At 56.7% G+C, this 16,612-nt stretch overlaps 1 protein-coding gene across 1 annotated transcript; it reads right to left on the bottom strand.

Annotated features, from left to right (window-relative positions):
- Positions 1-101: 101 nt before the first annotated feature.
- On the bottom strand, positions 102-16,612 carry NPAS1 (neuronal PAS domain protein 1). The gene is made up of 12 exons (XM_033844675.2): positions 16,472-16,612; positions 15,214-15,396; positions 14,552-14,787; positions 7,800-7,873; positions 7,449-7,538; positions 5,478-5,652; positions 3,963-4,078; positions 3,646-3,803; positions 2,918-3,024; positions 2,319-2,466; positions 1,174-1,268; positions 102-654 (listed from the first exon to the last, which is right to left on the bottom strand). The coding sequence occupies exons 2-12, from the start codon at positions 15,333-15,335 to the stop codon at positions 191-193; spliced, it is 1,785 nt and encodes a 594-aa protein (XP_033700566.1). The 5' UTR covers positions 15,336-15,396; positions 16,472-16,612; the 3' UTR covers positions 102-190.

Below are 16,612 nucleotides of genomic sequence, written 5' to 3'. Positions count from 1 at the left end.
AGGAGGAGGGTAGGGGCGGAAGGCGCTGGGGGGCACGCGGAGATACCTAAGAAGGAAGAAAAGGAGAGAGGAGCTCCTTGACCCCAGAGAGGAGCCACAGAGCGGGAGCAGGCCTTTAATTCACCGGGGCTCAGAGCCCTGGTCCCCACCCATCCCCCAGGTCCGGCCACGTTGGGGGCTGTTCCAGTCCTCAGTCCCCCTTCCGCTGCACCCTGGTGCCCAGGGGCCCCGGGTAGGGCAGGCCCAGCGCGGGGTAGAAGGCCTCGGGGAGGGTGGGGCCCGGGCCCAGCCTCTGCAGGTGCGGGTACACGAGGCCCAGTTCGGCAGGACCGTAGCGGATGGTGCCAGGTGCGCACAGGCCCCGCACCATGGGGGGCAGGAAGCCAGTGTGCAGGAGGGAAGGTGGGGGGTCCCCAGGAGGCGCCAGGCCCCACGGCCCCACCAGGTCCTGCTTCAGGGCACCCGCCCGGATGACGGACGTGAACTCGGGCCTCGTTGGGGCCAGGTGGCCGGACGGCTTCTCATCCCCACTGTCCTCCGGGTCTTCAGTCTCCCCCGGGCCGGGCTCCACTTTGATGGGTTTGCCCCGGGGCTGGGGGGCCTTGTCCTCCTGCGGGGGGACGGCCTCCTTTCCTTCCACTGGTGGCTCTGGCTCTGCAAGAGGAAGATTCGGAAGGGCTCCGTGTGTGCGCGTCCCCAGCCCTCAGCCTTCCCATCTGTGGAATAGAGCGGCGCCCCGTGGTCAAGACCCGTGGATCTCTGCTGGAGGGGTTTGGTCCCCTTAGGGGACACTTGGCAAAGTCTGGAGGCATTTTTGGTTGTCACAACTGGGAAGGAGGACACTCCTGGATTCTAGTGGGTAGACGTCAGGGATGCTGCTAAAATGCCCTACAATGCATGGGACGGCCACCACCACAAAGCGTGACCATGCCCAGATGCCAGAGGCTCATGTCCGGACCCAGGCTGTCCTCTGGAAGGAAGTTCCATATCTGCACTGGCCACCTATGGCCACCAAGCTCTGCAAACGTGGCGAGTACAACTAAGGAAATGGAATTTTAATTTTAATCTTACTGTAACTAGCCACAGGTGAAGCTCGTGGCTTCCACACCAGACAGCACAGGTCCCAGAGGCCACTCGGAGCCTCCCAGGGGCTGGGGTGGGAGGTGGGCTCACCTGTGGGTGCTGGCTCCGGGCTGGACGTGTCCTCGTGGGCCACGCTGGCCGGAAGCTGGAAGGCGTCCAGAGGTATCTGGCCCCCCTCGGCTTGACTGGGACAAGACAGATGGGATTGGGAGCTCAAATCCCGGGCCACCCAGCCTCTGGTGAGGGGAGACTCCCTCCTGCCTGCCAGTCTTGTGAGTGTAGACGTCCCCTCCCGCTCTGAGTGTAGACACTGCCCCCCGCCCCCGCCCGAGGCACTTAGGACTCATCATTGGACCCCAAACTCCAAGTTGGCTTCTAGCCCAGCTTGGCCCCGTCTCCCAAGGCCAAACCTTTGCAGCCCGTGGCCGCCTGGGTGTCACCACCTAGGTGTCCCCCGGGTACCTCATGCTCATCTGACCTCAGCATCTTTCCTCCAAACCTGCTGCTCCTCTCAGAGGCTCAGACCCAGGCCCCGCAAAGCCAGAGATGCCAGATGGCCGCCTCCCCTCCTCCACCTGTGCTGCCTGGCATTTCCCAGGACGTGCCCCTGGCCTCCCATCCCTGTCTTGTCCCACAGACCTCCCTCTACATGGCAGCCAGAGTGGTCTTTCCAAGAAGCAGATTTGACTGTGACTCTCTCCAGCTCTAAACCCTTCCATGGCTCCCCAGTGCCCCCACCACCATCCTAAGCTTCGTCTCTCGAGACTCTACACTCCAGCCCAGAGCACCCCCTGTAGTCCCTCAGATGGGTCCGGCTGTGACCCTGAGCCTTTGCCTGTGCTGTGCCCTCGGCCTGGAACGTCCTTCCCACCTCCAGCTTCTTTCCATCATCTGCCCTGCTCTGTGGCGGCCCTCCCCTGGTAAGAGCCTGCCATGGCTCCCCAGTGCCCCAGAAGCACCCTGGGCCTGAGGCCACTTCATATCTGCCTCCTTCTCCCTGGAAGCGCTTGTCACTCCGCCACCCACCCCTGGCCTCCTGCAAGCTCATTCCTCCTCCAGGCCTTTACTCTCACTGGACCCTGTTCTCCTTCATGTTTTCACCACCACTGCCCACATCTGTCCTTTTCTAGAAGCCCTCCCTGAAGAGCCCCCACCCGAAGGTGGGCAGAGCTGGCAGAATCTTCCGGAGGGAGTTCTGAGCTCCCCGTGGGAGAGGAGAGGGGCGCAAACCTCACCTGAGCACGTAGCTGACCCAGAGCACGTGGCGCTCTCCAGGGCTCTTCCCGCTCATGGCCACGGTGGCCACGGACTGTAGCCACACGAAGCCCCCGGCGCGCTGCAGCCAACGGTAGTAACCGGTCATCACCTGGCCCTTGTCCAGCACTGGGCCCAGCCCAGGGACCGGCGACACCGGAAGGGATGGGGTAGGGGCGGGATGAGGTGAGAGGGGCAGAGAGAGATAGGCAGTGGGAGAGAGGTGGACAGGGAGACGGGCAGAGAGAGAGCAACAGGGAAACAGGAAGGGTGAGACGGTGTGGAGAAGAGAAAGGCAAAGAACAGAGAGGGAGGCAGAGAGAGCCCGAGTCAGAAAGACGGAGCGGTAACCCGGCATCAAGGCCCCTGGATTTTGAAGGGTGGGTCAGAGCTACCCCACGGCTCCCCTTACTCCCCACGCCCCCATCCTCAGCCATTGCTCAGAGTCTCCTTGCTGCTCTTCCTGTGCTGAGTGGAGCCCCCAGAGGTGGCAGGAGGAGGGACTGTGATCAGCCCGGGAGAAGGACTTCCAGGGAGTGGGGCAGTGGGGGTGCTCAGGTCTGGGGTGAGGGGTCCTCACGGTCCAGGTGGCTTTGGCGGATCCTGGTTGCATCCTGTCCGTGGACAAACTGGTAGCAGCTGCGGCCCACTAGCTCCGAGGGCCCCAGGTCCATGTGGTCGCTGACTCTGAGGGCAGGGGGCAACAGAGAGGAGGGGAGAAGGGGTCCCAGACAATGGGGTGGGGAGAAAGATTCCAGGGTTGGCTCTGGAATCCCTCAGGGTCCAAACCCTGGCTCTGGAGTGCTCTGGGTCTCAGTTTTCCCCTCTGTAAAATGGGTGGGAGAATATTTAAAATAGTAGTTTCCCTCCTCGGGCAGCTATGGGCATTCAAGCAGACGGCACTCCTGGGTGTGGGGTGGCCCGGCCACTCCGGAGGCGCTCGGTGCTTGGAGACTCTTTCGCTATTTAATTTCCCCCCACTGCGTGGTGCGGGAGAGTGGATGAGAGAGATGAGAGGCCGGAGAGACAGAGAGAAATAGGATCAGGGAAGGGCGGAGCTCTGCTGAAGGGAGGGCCTGGGTCTCTCGGAATCGAGCACAGCCCCGCCTCCATCCCAGAAGCCCCGCCCAGGCCCCGCCCTAGCCCCCGCCTTCACTCCCTCTTCCAGTTCGCCCTCCGCGGCTTTCCCTCCTCCCGCGGCTCCCCAGGGCCCCGCCCCCACCCCCGCCCCCGAGCTCCTCTGACTTCCTGCCTACCCCCCTCTCCCGTGCGCCCCCATCCTCCCACCTCAGCCCCCAACCCCGGTACCTGCTCTCACAAGCAAGGATGGTGAGACCCAGGCTGAGTCGGAAGACGATCATGTGTCCGTGCAGTGGCAGCTCAGCCAGTGGGGCCGGGGGCAACGTGTGGCCAAGGGCCACAAGGCCCAGGGCGCGGGCCCGAAGGCGACCGGTCACATGGATGACCTGCAGGTGGCAGGCGCGATCGGAGGAGGGCAAGGCGGGGCCAGTGGGGCGGGAGGACCAGGGGGGCCCGTGGACAGAGCTGGCGTGAATACAGGCGCTCTCCTTGGGCCAGGGAGGGGACCCGGGAGTCAGAGGCTGGGGCGGAGAGCTCACACCCACCTTGTACCCTGAGGCCTTGACGTGCAGCCCCCTCTTGGTGAGGGTGGATTTCATGCGGATGAAGAAGGAGCGCTCCTGGACCCGGGAGGAGGGGGGCACCTCGATGGGGCTGGCCTCTGGGACGAAGAGTGAAGGAAGGTTATGGGGTCCTGAAGAGGACGCACACGGGCCACCCCTGCCCTCTACAGAGCTATCCAGACACAGGGTCATGGCCACAGTCACACAGACGCACCTATTGGTTCTACAAGCCCACTGACATCCTACATCAACCTCCCCTCCCAGCAGCACCCAGCCTGGTCTTTCTAAAGCTCAGATCTGACCCCATCCCTCCTCTGCTCTGAACCTGCCATGGCTCCCTAGTACCCTTGGGGGAAAGCCCAGCTCCTTCTCACCATGGCCTAAAACTTTGGCAAGAACTGCCTCCTGCTGACATCATCTCTAGCCACAACCTCCAGGTCTCAGATCAGACATCTCCTCCAGGAAGTCCTCCCTGACCCCCAGGCTGGGTCAGCTGCCCCTCTGGGGTCTCCTACCCCAGCCCTGCCCACTCTGGGTCATCACTGTCTGGGGACAGGGTCAGTCTCCCCCACTGGACTGTGAGCCCCGGGAGGGTGGGGTTGGGGCTCTTGTCACCACTGTGTCCCCAGCCCTGCCCAACCGAGGGCTGAACACAGAGTGGGGGCTTGGGCTATAGCAACAAATAAGCCACACAAATACAGATTATTCTATAAACCCTGTGAAATTGTCTTATAAATATGCTCACACCCAGATGACCCTGTGCCTCAAACTGAGGTGTAAATATAATCACGCTCCCTAACAGTCCCACACGTGTCACAAACATCTCCCCAAGCTTGCAAGCACTGCTGATAGCTCAGATGGTTTGGGTATTAAGCAAACTCCATATAAGAAAAGCCTATTTATGAGAAAGATAACCTCAGTCCCCCAATATCTCAGAGCTAAAAGGGTAATCTCCAACACCCTCCCCAAAATGGAGTGGAATTTTCCACTGGAGAGCAGAAGCACAGGCGCTGGAGTCAGACAAGCCTGGGCTGGAGTCCAGCTCAATCACTTACAGCTGACCTGGGACACAACCTCTCTATGCTGTGCCCCAGGTTCCTCCTCTATAAAATGGAGATAGTCATAGCTCCTGCTTTGTGGGCTTGTGGTTAGGATTTAATAAAATTATGTACTTAAAGGCAGGGCACGTGTAAATGCCCAATAAGCACACGTTGTTATTATTATTTACCAAAGCCTGGTTCCATCTGTCACCCACAGGCACCCACCTCCACTCTGCAGCCAGAGGGGTCTTTCTAAAGTTCAAATCTTGGGGATCCAGGCAATCTTAGGGAGCCACGTCTCGCTACCTCAATTTAGACTCTGATTCATTTTACAAAAACTTGCTTGCAAAACTCTAACAAGAGTGTTTCTGTATAAAGGAGACATAGTTGGATACATTGTACTCAGCATCCCCTAAGCTACCCTCAGGCCTCTTTCTTTGGGGATGCTGAGAATTACCGATCTCAGGGGTATCCGCAAGCGAGGAGGACGAGGACGAGGAGGAGGAAGAGGAGGGGACGGAGGGCGGGGTGGGGGGCCCGGGGGTCGGGGCCCGCAACCCCAGTTGCTCCAGCACCTCGGAGTGGTCCCCCGGATGAATGTAGTCGAAGAGGCTGCTGCCCGTCAGCTCCACCTGCCGGCGAAGGAGGGGAATGCAGGGGGCGGGTGAGGTGCGCGCGCAGTCACTCGCCCTCCTGTTCTGCCACAGGCTCACTCGCCAGCAAGCAGGTGTGTGTTTTTAGTAGAAAATAAATATATATATATTTAAACCATTTTAAAGGAGGATAAAAACTTAGGCGCTTCCCGTGCCCTCCCACTTCAAACCCAGAGATTATTAAGGATTTTCTGCCCCTGCCTACAGTATAAAGAAGCTGTGTATGTGGTTGGGATGGGGGTGTCGTAAGCCTTCATATACGCAGCTCTTGCTTACTCACTCACCCCCATACAGCAAACAACTGCGCCCTGAAATGACTCACAGGATGGAAATCAGGACACAAGCAGTGGAATGGCTTTCAAACTCTTTAAAGAGTTAGAACCTTTTAATTAGACTTTACATTCAATTCATCCCTCAAATCTCTCACAGTAGTGCCCTTACCTCCACACCTTCCCAGTCCCCGCACCCAACTTCTCCCTGCTGTGTTTCTGTCCCAGCGTCCTCACTGGTCTTCTGGCCTTCAGTCCCCACGTACATACCCCTCCCTAAGTTACTCCCCTGACCATGGCCCTCCTCCTCTCAGAAACCTCCCATGGGAGGTGGCGCAGTGGTTAAGAATCCGCCTGCCAATGCAGGGGATACGGGTTTGAGCCCTGGTCCTGGAAGATCCCACATGCCGTAGAGCAACTAAACCCGTGCGCCACAACTACTGAGCCTGTGCTCTAGAGCCCGCGAGCCACAACTACTGAGACCACAACTACAGAAGCCCATGCACCTACAGCCCATGCTCCACGACAAGTGAAGCCACCGCAATGAGAAGCCTGCGCACCGCAGCGAAGAGTATCCTGCTCACCACGACTAGAGAAAGCCCGCGCGCAGCTACGGAAAGCCAACGCAGCCAAAAATAAAAATAAAGTAAAATTTTTAAAAAAGAAAAGAAACCTCCCGTGGCTCCCACTGCCCCTGGGCTTGGGGTCACATGCTTCCCTCTATCCCTCATTAAACACCCCCCCCCCACACACACACACACCAGCTTTGAGCCTTTCCCCCCACTCTTCCTCCCTCCCTTCCTCTTGTCCATATTCTCCCTTCAGGGTCTTCCTCCTCCAGGAACCTCCAACAACTCACTGAAGAGCTGCTCACGAAGGCCAAATACCAATGCACTGAATTTTCTAAATTTACCATTTGTCAAAATCTTTGTAACAATGATAAAAGTCGACAGCAATTTGTACTGATTGCATTGGCAAGGCCTAAGATGCTGTACAGAGACAAGACTCCAGGGCTGGGGGCTTTTGGCTTCTCTTTGCCCTCCTTTTACCTTTCAGCCACCAGCTGCAGGAGCTGGAACAGAAACAGTGGGTTGAAATAAAGGCAAAATGAAAACTAGTCAACTAAAATGCCACAGAAAATCTTCCAAGCTGGAAACCCCAAGCCCTTCCGGTACGAATTGCTGTAATCCTTTAAAAGTGTTAAGAATAAACAAGTTTTGGTAAATACGGTACAGTTGGCAACCCCTCATAGGCAAATTTAGATTTCTGCTATTTTGCTCTCTCCAAATCGACCTCTTACTTTAATAACCCTCCTCTGCCTGGGAGGAGGAGCCATGTTAGGTGCCATGTGGGGTTCCAAGGAACACACTTTGGGAACCAAAGATCCAGTCTTTTTTTTTTTTTTTTTTTTTTTTTAATTGGGGGATGGTGAGGTCAGGAGAGAGGAGGGCCGGCAAGGGAGATGGCAGCTGAGCCAGTCCAGGCAGGCTGCTGCGGGCCCCTTACCTGTGAGAGACCCAGATAAATGGAGACTGTCTCTGAGATGTAGAGGAACTTCCCTTCCTGGTTCAAGGCAAACACGAAGCCGTCCAGGGACTAGAGTGGGGAGAGACGGGGTCGGGGAGAGGAGGGCCTGGCATCTGTAAGAGGTTCTGAAATCTGGATCTCCGCCTGGGATGGATTATTCTGGGGTAAGGCGCTTCAGTGGCCCTGGGGGGAGCAGGAGGGGGAGCCTGAGCATTCTGCCTCCCAGTTCTGGGGCTCCCCTACGGGACTGATCCTGGAGAAAAGGGTGCGGTTCTCCCGAGACGGCCACCAGGTGGCAGCAAGGAGCAGCAGGCAGGGAAGGGGCCTCACCTGCAGGATGTGTCCTCCCAGGTGCTGCTCGAAGACTTCGGAGACCAGCGCCACGGGGCCCCTGCGGCCTGGGGCTGGGGGAAGAGGGAGGGGTGAGGCCAGGGCCTGTTGGCCCTATGAAGAATCGAATAGGTGGTGTGAAATAAAGAAGCATGGGGGGGTTTCCTGGTGGCACAGTGGTTAAGAATCCGCCTGCCAATGCAGGGGACATGGGTTCGAGCTGCGGAGCAACTAAGCCCATGTGCCACAACTACTGAGCCTGAGCTCTAGAGCCCGCGAGCCACAACTATTGAGCCCACGTGCCACAACTACTGAAGCCTGCGCCCCTAGAACCTGTGCTCCGCAACAAGAGAAGACACCGCAATGAGAAGCCCGTGCACCACAACGAAGACTAGCCCCCCGCTCGCCGCAACTGAAGAAAGCCCACGTGCAGCAACAAAGACCCAACGCAGCCAAAATATTTTATTTATTTATTTAAAATAAATAAATAAATAAATAAAAGAAGAAGCATGGGGAAAGGCCTGTTGAAGGAGGAGGGAGTGTTTGAGCTCAGACCTGAAGGGTGAGAAGGAGGCAGATAGGAGACAGAAAAGGAGAGACACAGAGAGAAAGAGACATTGAGAGACAAAGACAGACAAATAGATGGACAGAGAGATATAAGGAAATAGAGAAAGAAATAAGGACGTTACAACTCAACAACAAAAGGATGAACAACGCAATTCAAAAATGCGCAAAGGATTTGAACAGATATTCTTCCAAAGAAGATGCACAAGTGGCCGATAAGCACATGAAAAGATGTTCAACATCATTAGTCATTAGCAAAATGCAAATCAAAACCACAGTGAGAGATCACTTCACACCCGCTAGGATGGTTCGAATTTTTTTTTTAAATAGAAAATAAGTGTTGGCGAGGATGTGGAGAAATTGGAACCCCCATGCATTGCTGGTGAGAATGTGCCACTCTGGAAAATAGTTTGGCAATTCCTCAATAAGTCAAACATAGAATTACCATATAACCCAGCAATTCCACTCCTAGGTATACACCCCAAAGAATTGAAAACAGGTGCTCTAACAAATACTTGTACATGAATGTTCATAGCAGCATTACTCCTAATAGCCAAAAGGTGGAAACAACCCAAATGTCCATTAACTGATGAATGGATAAATAAAATGTGCTATATTCATAGAATGGAAGATTATTCATCCATAAAAAGAAATGGAGTACCGATCCATGCTACGACGTGAATGAACTTTGAAAACATTATGCTAAGTGAAAGAAGCTGAACACAGAGGCTACACGGTGTAGGATTCAATTTATATGAAACGTTCAGAAGAGGCAAACCCAGAGATGGAAGGCAGATCAGTGGTTGCCAGGGGCTGGGGGAAGGGGTAGGAGGAATGGGGAGGGACTGCTAATGGGACAGGGTTTTTGGAGGGTGATGAAAATGTTTTGGAACTAGATAGAAGTGCTGGTTGCACAACATTGTGAACGTGCTAAGTGCCACCGAATTGCACACTGTAAAACGGTGAATTTCATGTTATATAAATTTTACCCCGATAAAATTTTTTTTAAAAGAGAGAGGGGTAGAGACATATATAGACACAGAGAAACTGAGACAGAGATACGTAAAGACAGAGAGACATAAAGAGATGGAGGGACAGAGGGAAACAGATGTACAGAGACAGATACAGAGAAAGTGGCAGGAAGACAGAGACGGAGAAGTAGACAGAAAACAGAGACACAGGCCGACCCATCCCCCGCAGTGAGGAGCAGAGGGCCCCAGACATCCATGCTGGGCGTGGGCAGAGGCCCTGTGTTCCTGGACTCTGTTCCCACCCAGGATGCCCTCCCTGACCCTGCAGAGAACGACCCCCGCAAGGGGTCCCTGCCCAGATTGGGGAGCCAGTGACCTCGAGGGTCCCCAAGCACCTGGTTCCTGCAGGACCGAGGGTCCAGTTCTGGTGTTAAGCCCCAGGACTGTTCCTCCCTGGCTGTGTGCCCTGGGACCAGTGCCTTTACTTCTCTGTGCCTCAGTTTCCTCCTCTGTCAGGTGGGTTTGCTAACGAGCTGATCTCACAGGGGTGTTGAGCATTCAGTTGGCTTAGGGAACTGAAAGGGCCTACCAGGCGCCCGCATGCAGCAGGTGCTCTGAAACAGAGCTGGGATCAGTATTAATAGCGTGATTACTATTGTTATTTCCAGACCATCAAAACACCAGGCGGCGAAACGCCACCCCCTCCCCCCCAATCAGGACGCAGCTCCCAAGCCCCGCCCCCAGCCCCTTAATGTTTGGTCTCGCCTCCTCTCCCAGGAGCACCCCCAGCATCCCCACGGCTGTTCACACCCTTTTTCCACCCCCGCCTGGAACTCCAGGAACAATAACGGGGGGTGTGTGTGATGGGGACCCCTCCCCCGAGATGCAGCGGGAACCAGCCGGGTGACAGGCGGGAACAATGCTGCCTGCTAATTGTCGCAATTTTCCCCTGTCATTTTTGCTAATTCCTTCATTTTCCCTCTCACAGGATCAGCCCAGGTCAGACTGAACGGCTGCAATTAACAGCCTTAATGGGCACGTCGGGAGGGGGGTGTGTATAGGGGGAGGGCTCAGCCACTTGCTGTTCCCTCATCCTTTCCCCGGCCTCTGTCCCCATCCCTGACTGATGTGTCTTATTACCCCCGGCCTCCCCCTGCCCCAAATCCACCAACTCCCTGACTCCTCTCTCTGTGTTTCCTCCTCTCTCCCACAAATACCTCAACTCCTGTGTCCGCCAGATTCAGCTGTGGGCCCTTCCCTACTCTTAGATCTGCCCTCTCCTCACATCCGGACCCCAACCATCATTCGCTCATTCAACAAACATTTCCTGAGTTTCTTATCAGAGCCTGCCTCTGCTGGAACAAAACTGTCCCAGCTGTCATCTTCCCCCACACACAGAGGTGGCGCTGAGGGGCCGAGGGGAGAAGCCAAGACTTCTCCCAGGGGTCCCCCTCCACCTCCCATTCTCAACTGCCCTGAGGGATTTGCTGCCCTGGGCTAGGGCAACTAATGAAGGGCTGGGACTTCATTAGCTTTGGAAGTCTGGGAGAGGGAGCTCCCTGCCATAATCAGAGTGCCTTGCTCCCTGGGAGCAGGCCTGAGGACTGGAGTGGGTGCATTTCTGGCTGTACTTTCCTCAGCTGCATCTGTGAAATGGGTCTAGGGCTGGAGCTGAATGGGTTCATGCATGCAAATGGCACACAGCCAGGTACACAACAGGTGAGTCCTGCACTATTCTTATCAGAATAAGCTCTACTTCAGGCACCTCTACCTTTTGGGGAGGCTTCCTTACCATCCACCTTGACCCTCGCTTTCTCCCACACCTTCACCCATATTCTGCAAGTCCTGAGGCTGGACCCTCAGTGCATCACCTGAATCCGACCACCTCTCACCCCACTGCCCCCACCCTGGTCTAGCTGCCCCACCTCCCGCCTGGACGACTGCACTTGCCTCCTCACTGGGCTCCCAGCTTCTGCCCTCACATCCGTCACCTCTGTAACTCTCATCTCACTCGGGGTAACAGCCAAAGTCCTCACCACGGCCTGAGAGGCCCTGCAGGACCTGGCCCCTGACCCGCTGACCACTTCCTGCCTCACTTACTCCTCTCTGGAGCCCCTGACCTCACAACTGTGACCTGCATGTAGCAAGCTGATTGCTGCCTGCCTCAGGGCCTTTGCACTTGCTGTTCCCTCTGCCTGGAAAACTCTCCTCCCAGCTTTTCTCCTAGCTTTTCTCCCTCACCTCCTTCCAGTCTCAGCTCAAAGGTCACTTAGAGAGGCCGTGCCTGACCTGTGAATCGTGATGTCCCCCCTCCTCCCCTCACGCAGTTCTATAGTCACCCAAGAAATATTTAGTGACCCCTTACTGTGCCCCAGGCACTATTCTAGGCTCAGCACACAAAGTGCTGTAGGGGAGAAACACAATAAACAACAGAAATAAAAAATATATAGTATTAGATGATGATTAGTACTATGGAAAGAAATAAGGCAGGAAAGGAAGATAGGACATGCTGGGAGCAGGGAGTTGTCTTTTTTTTTTAAGCACCTACTATATGCCACGTGCTATTCTCTCTCTCTCTTTTTTTAAAGTCTTTATTGAATTTGCCACAGTATTGCTTCTGTTTTATGTTTTGTTTTTTTGGCCCTGGGCATGTGGGATCTTAGCTCCCTGACCAGGGATCAAACCTGCACCCCCTACACTGGAGGGAGAAGTCTTAACCACTGGACCACCAGGGAAGTCCCAGGGTTGTCATTTTTAATAGAGTGGTCAGGGAAGGCTTGACTGAAAAGCTCACATTCTAAGGGAAGGGAGTTCCTGGTGGAAGCCCAGCAAGTGCAAAGGCCCTGAGGTGGGAACAGGCTTCTCTGAACAGCAAGGTGGCCCATGTGGGGGAGGGGGTTGAAGAGGCCAGAGGGGTGGAAAGGTGATATCAGGGAGGTGGGGGGCAAGGGACCTACCATGTCAGGTGTGTAGGCCCACCTTTGAGGGCAGGGACTTTGTCCTGTTCCCTGCTGTGTCCCCAGCACCTAGAACGGTGCCTGGCACAGGGAAGGTATTCATTGGGCATTTGTTGAATGAATGACAAACACTGATAGGAGATCAAGGCTGTCTCCTCCCCAGACTTAGAGCCCCCTGGCTAGACTTCAACATCTGTCATCCCATTTCACTCATGGTAGAGTAAGGCCCAGAGAGAGGCCGAGACCTGCAACATAGGACCCATCCCTGGAGACCCACAAGCATGCCAAGGATGGTGGTTGAGAAGGTGGGCTCTGGAGCCAGGCCACTTGAGTTTGAATCTCAGCTGGGCCCCTTCTCAGTTGTGTGACCTTGGGCAAAGAGCTTCACATCTCTGGGTCTCAGTTTTCCCCTTCTGTAAAATGGGAACATAGCATTGCCTCCCTCCGAAGATTTTTGAGAGGATTAGCAAGTGAATTTGGATGCAGCACTCAACACCGTGTCTGACTGGTATGTTACTGCTATTATTTTTGAGGAGAACGCGGGAGCGCCCTCCTTTACAGAGAGCTTGAGGCAGAATGCTTTGCTCTCTGACGGCAGCTAATTCACTGTCCTCAGTTTTCCCATCTGAACTATTGAAGCAGGTGCTTGGCCTCTTGTTGGGGTCCCGGGAGAGCAGGAAATGCTCCCAATTTCTTAATTTTGTGGGTACAGCGGGAGTCCACGCAGTTCCTCCCCCGCACACTGTCCTGCCCCTCCCCCTTCCCACGTACAGGCAGGGAGGTTGCTGAGGTCAGTGGTCTTGAATTAGCCATCCCGGCAAGCACGGAGGGGGGAGGCCGGACGCCGGTGAGGCTCTCTCAGCGTCTTCCCCCTTTCTCTCCCCGGGGCTTGGGGACAATAGACAAGATGTTTATCCCCCGCCGGCGCACATGTTGTTCGCGGTAATGACAGTAATCAGCGGCGCTAATGCCGCATTCTCTCCGCGCCAGTCAATTCGCCTAATTACCGCCTGGGAAGCCGGATTATTTAAATTTAAATGGTGATTTATTGCGAGTTTAATCAATGCTATTTTCTCTCCCCCCTCCCCCCTGAGACCAGGGCAGGAGGGGAATTGGAGCCCCTCCAACCCCACCTTAAGGACAACCCTTCGGAGGGGGGGGTGGAAGTAGCCGAGGGTGCCCTGTCCCTGTCACCTGCGACCTCAGATGAAGACGATTCTCTCTCTTCTCGTAATAGGAGTAAAGTAATAAAACATAAAATAGAAGTAATAACAATAACATAACACTTCTATATAATGAAGTCTGAATAATAATGAAAGTAGATATCTATCTATATATATATCTGTGTTTTACATATTCTATATTTTAACATATTATTGATTGCATTTCGTTATTGTGTCTTGGCCAGTAGGATGTCAGCCTGTCCAGGGCAGGCACTTTTATGCAGCTTGTTTTCTGCTGGATCTCCAGGGCTCAGAACTGTAGCAGGCACACAGTAGATGGTCAATAAACCTGCAGGTAACCATTGATAACAGTGCTTGCTAGACATTGATCGTTTACTCTGTGCCAGGTGTGTTTAGGGTCTTTACACATACACATATTACCTGGTAGATCTTCTTCTCTTCTCAGCCCTGCGGGTGGGGGTGGGGCTTCATCATGATTCCCATTTCACAAGTGAGGCACAGAGAGGTGAGGCGACCTGCCCAGGGTCACAACGGTGGGGAGTGGCTGAGTGGGGACAGGGACCCCCGTCTTTCTGAAGCTCGCCATCTTACCTGCCATATTATCCTGTCTCCCTCCCGCATCCCAAACTGGGAATTCAGACTCTAGAGGTTCCCTCTGGGGTCCCTCAGGTCTGAGTGCGGGAGTTTCTTGCCCATTAGTGGATAGGAGGCCCAGGCTGGGTCCCCCCTGTCCCGCCCATGGCGCTGTGATAATCTCCTTTGTGATAATAATGATTCATTTTCCCTGATAACAATAAGAGCATTAACTGGTTGTATGATCCAGTGTGGCCAGGCCTGTGATTAGGCCAGAATTCATGAAATCGTCCCTACCTGGTGAGCCCGTTTTAGAGATGAGTAAACTGAGGCTTGGACAGTTGAAGCCGCCTGATAGGAACACACAAAAGGTCTGACTCCAAATCCTGTACTCCCTCAGGATGCAGGAGCTGGGAGAGAGCTGGTGCGCACCCTCAGATACCGGGTGCCCTGCACCGGGGGAGCGCGCCTGGACCCCCCCACCCCTGCGCATGCGCACTCACCTAGGCCAACCTGCGGCCCCGCGGACCTCAACCCCCAGGGTGGCGCCCCGAGAGCGGCGAAGCGGCGCAGGCGGAGGTAGGTGACGCTGAGGCGCACGATGGACGCCTTGTCCAGCTGGCTGGAGATGGCTCCGGGCAGCGGGAGTAGCTTGGCCAGCTCGAAGAACTCCAGGTTCTCCTTTCCGCGCCTCGAGCGCGCCGCGTTACGGGACTTCTCCTTGCGCTGCGCCTGCAGGCTGGGCGGGCGGCGCGGAGGGGGCGTCAGCGGGGCCCGGGGACTCAGGGGTCTGGGGTTGGGGGACGAGCCTCGCCTCTTGGGGCCTGGGGAACGGGACGGGATGTTGAAAGTGGATTCAACACTCCCGAGGTGGGGCAGAGCCTGAGTGTGACTTCTACACCCGGCCGTGGAGCAGAACCTGGGGTGTAAATTCTGGGGGAAGGAGGAGGAAGAGGAGAGAGATAAGAATGTTGGGTAGGAATTCCGAGGAAGGGGGCTAGGAACAGAACGCCAGGTGTGTGGGGTGGGTGTTACAACACAACGGCTGAGCAACTCTGGGTAAGAAATTCTGGCCCGAGGGGGCGGGGCAGAAGGTGAGTGTGAATCCTCCCGGGACACCGCCTTGGGGGCGGGACCACAGCCCGAGGGGCGGAGCTTTGCTCACCAGGGTCCGGGCGGGGTCTTGACCACAAACCCCGGCAGAAAGTCCCAAGGGACGCTGCCGCCGCGACCTCCCCCGCACCTGACCTCGCCTCCACCGCCACTGCTGGGGTAGGGGGCCGCCATCTCCGCGGAGACCCGCTCAGGCGGGCTCAGAGCAGCCTGCGGAACTCGAGAGCCGCGTCTCCTGCAGCGGGAAGGAGCGGGAGGCAGCGCTCAGCGCCCGAGGGGACAGGTGGGGCACCTGCTAGGGAAACCGAGGTCCGCGTGGGGCGCAGGGTCCCAGCAAGGAGCTGCGGCTAGATGCTGCCTCAGTTTCCCCTCCCTGGGGGCCCCGCTACACAGTCCGCAGCTCTCACCGCGCCGGGCTCTGGGAGAAGCTCAGGACGAGGACGTGCCCCGCCGCCGCCTCCCCCGCGCCGCCCGCTAGAGCGCCCGCCTCACGCCCGCGCCGGGCCGGCTCCCGCATACCAATAGGCGCACGCGGCGCGCATACGGATCCGGCCGGCCCGCGCGCTGCGTGCCAAGCATGCCCAAGCCGGGAGGGGGGCGGGCGCCTCGCCGGGGCCCGGGCGTGCCCGGCTGCAGCCCCCAGAGCCCTCTGCCCCGGGGAATCCGCCCCCAGAAGCCCATTCCAGGAGTCCGGTTCCTTGCATCTGCCGTGCGCCTATTTCCCGGGCTGGGCTAAGGAGGTAGGGGGGACAGAGGCCAGGGACCCCACCCTATGCTCTGCCCAAGGACCACCCCCAGCCCCTCGGGGGTGATGCCACGTGTCTGGGCAGCCAAATCTCCGCAACCACAACTTCCTCCCCGAAGGCCCGGACATGCGAGCCTCAACCCCAGATGCAGTGGCCGGAGCCTCAGCCCGAGGACGCCCCCAGGATGGACCAGACACTCGGGGCCCAAGTGTCCTAGTATCCAGATCCCCCAGAACAAGGAACATGTTGAATTCGGTCTTCATTCCTCCAGGACTAGGCATTCAGGTTCCACCCCCGCTCCCCATATCCACACCTCCCCCAAGCCTCCCCAACCAAGTGTCCCGATGCCCTAGACCTTGGCGTCCAGATCCCCCAGCCCCCTATTTCTCCAGGACCCAACATCTGTGCGCCCCCTCCCTCAGCCTCGGGATACAGGCGTTCCGATGCCCTAGCTCCAAGCACACTGGAGTTCCGGTCCCCTTTTCCTCCAGGACCCAGGAGTTCCCTGTCCTCTCATGCCAGCCGCCAGGCGTTCCCTACCCGCAGTACCCACAGCCTCGTTACCTGGCCACGGGTCAGGCTCCGGGCACGGCGTGGGGCCGGCCGGGCGGCGCAGCAGAGGAGCGGCCCCATAGACCCCGGGGCGGGCCGGGCTCGGCGAGTCGCGCGGGCTGTGGCGCTAGGCTCTCAGCGCCCACCGAGGCC

The sequence above is a fragment of the Tursiops truncatus genome, chromosome 19 (genome assembly GCF_011762595.2).
Source record: "Tursiops truncatus isolate mTurTru1 chromosome 19, mTurTru1.mat.Y, whole genome shotgun sequence".
Lineage (NCBI taxonomy): Eukaryota > Metazoa > Chordata > Mammalia > Artiodactyla > Delphinidae > Tursiops > Tursiops truncatus.
Note: the sequence above shows the minus strand (reverse complement) of the source record. Positions and strands in the feature narration are given on the sequence as shown.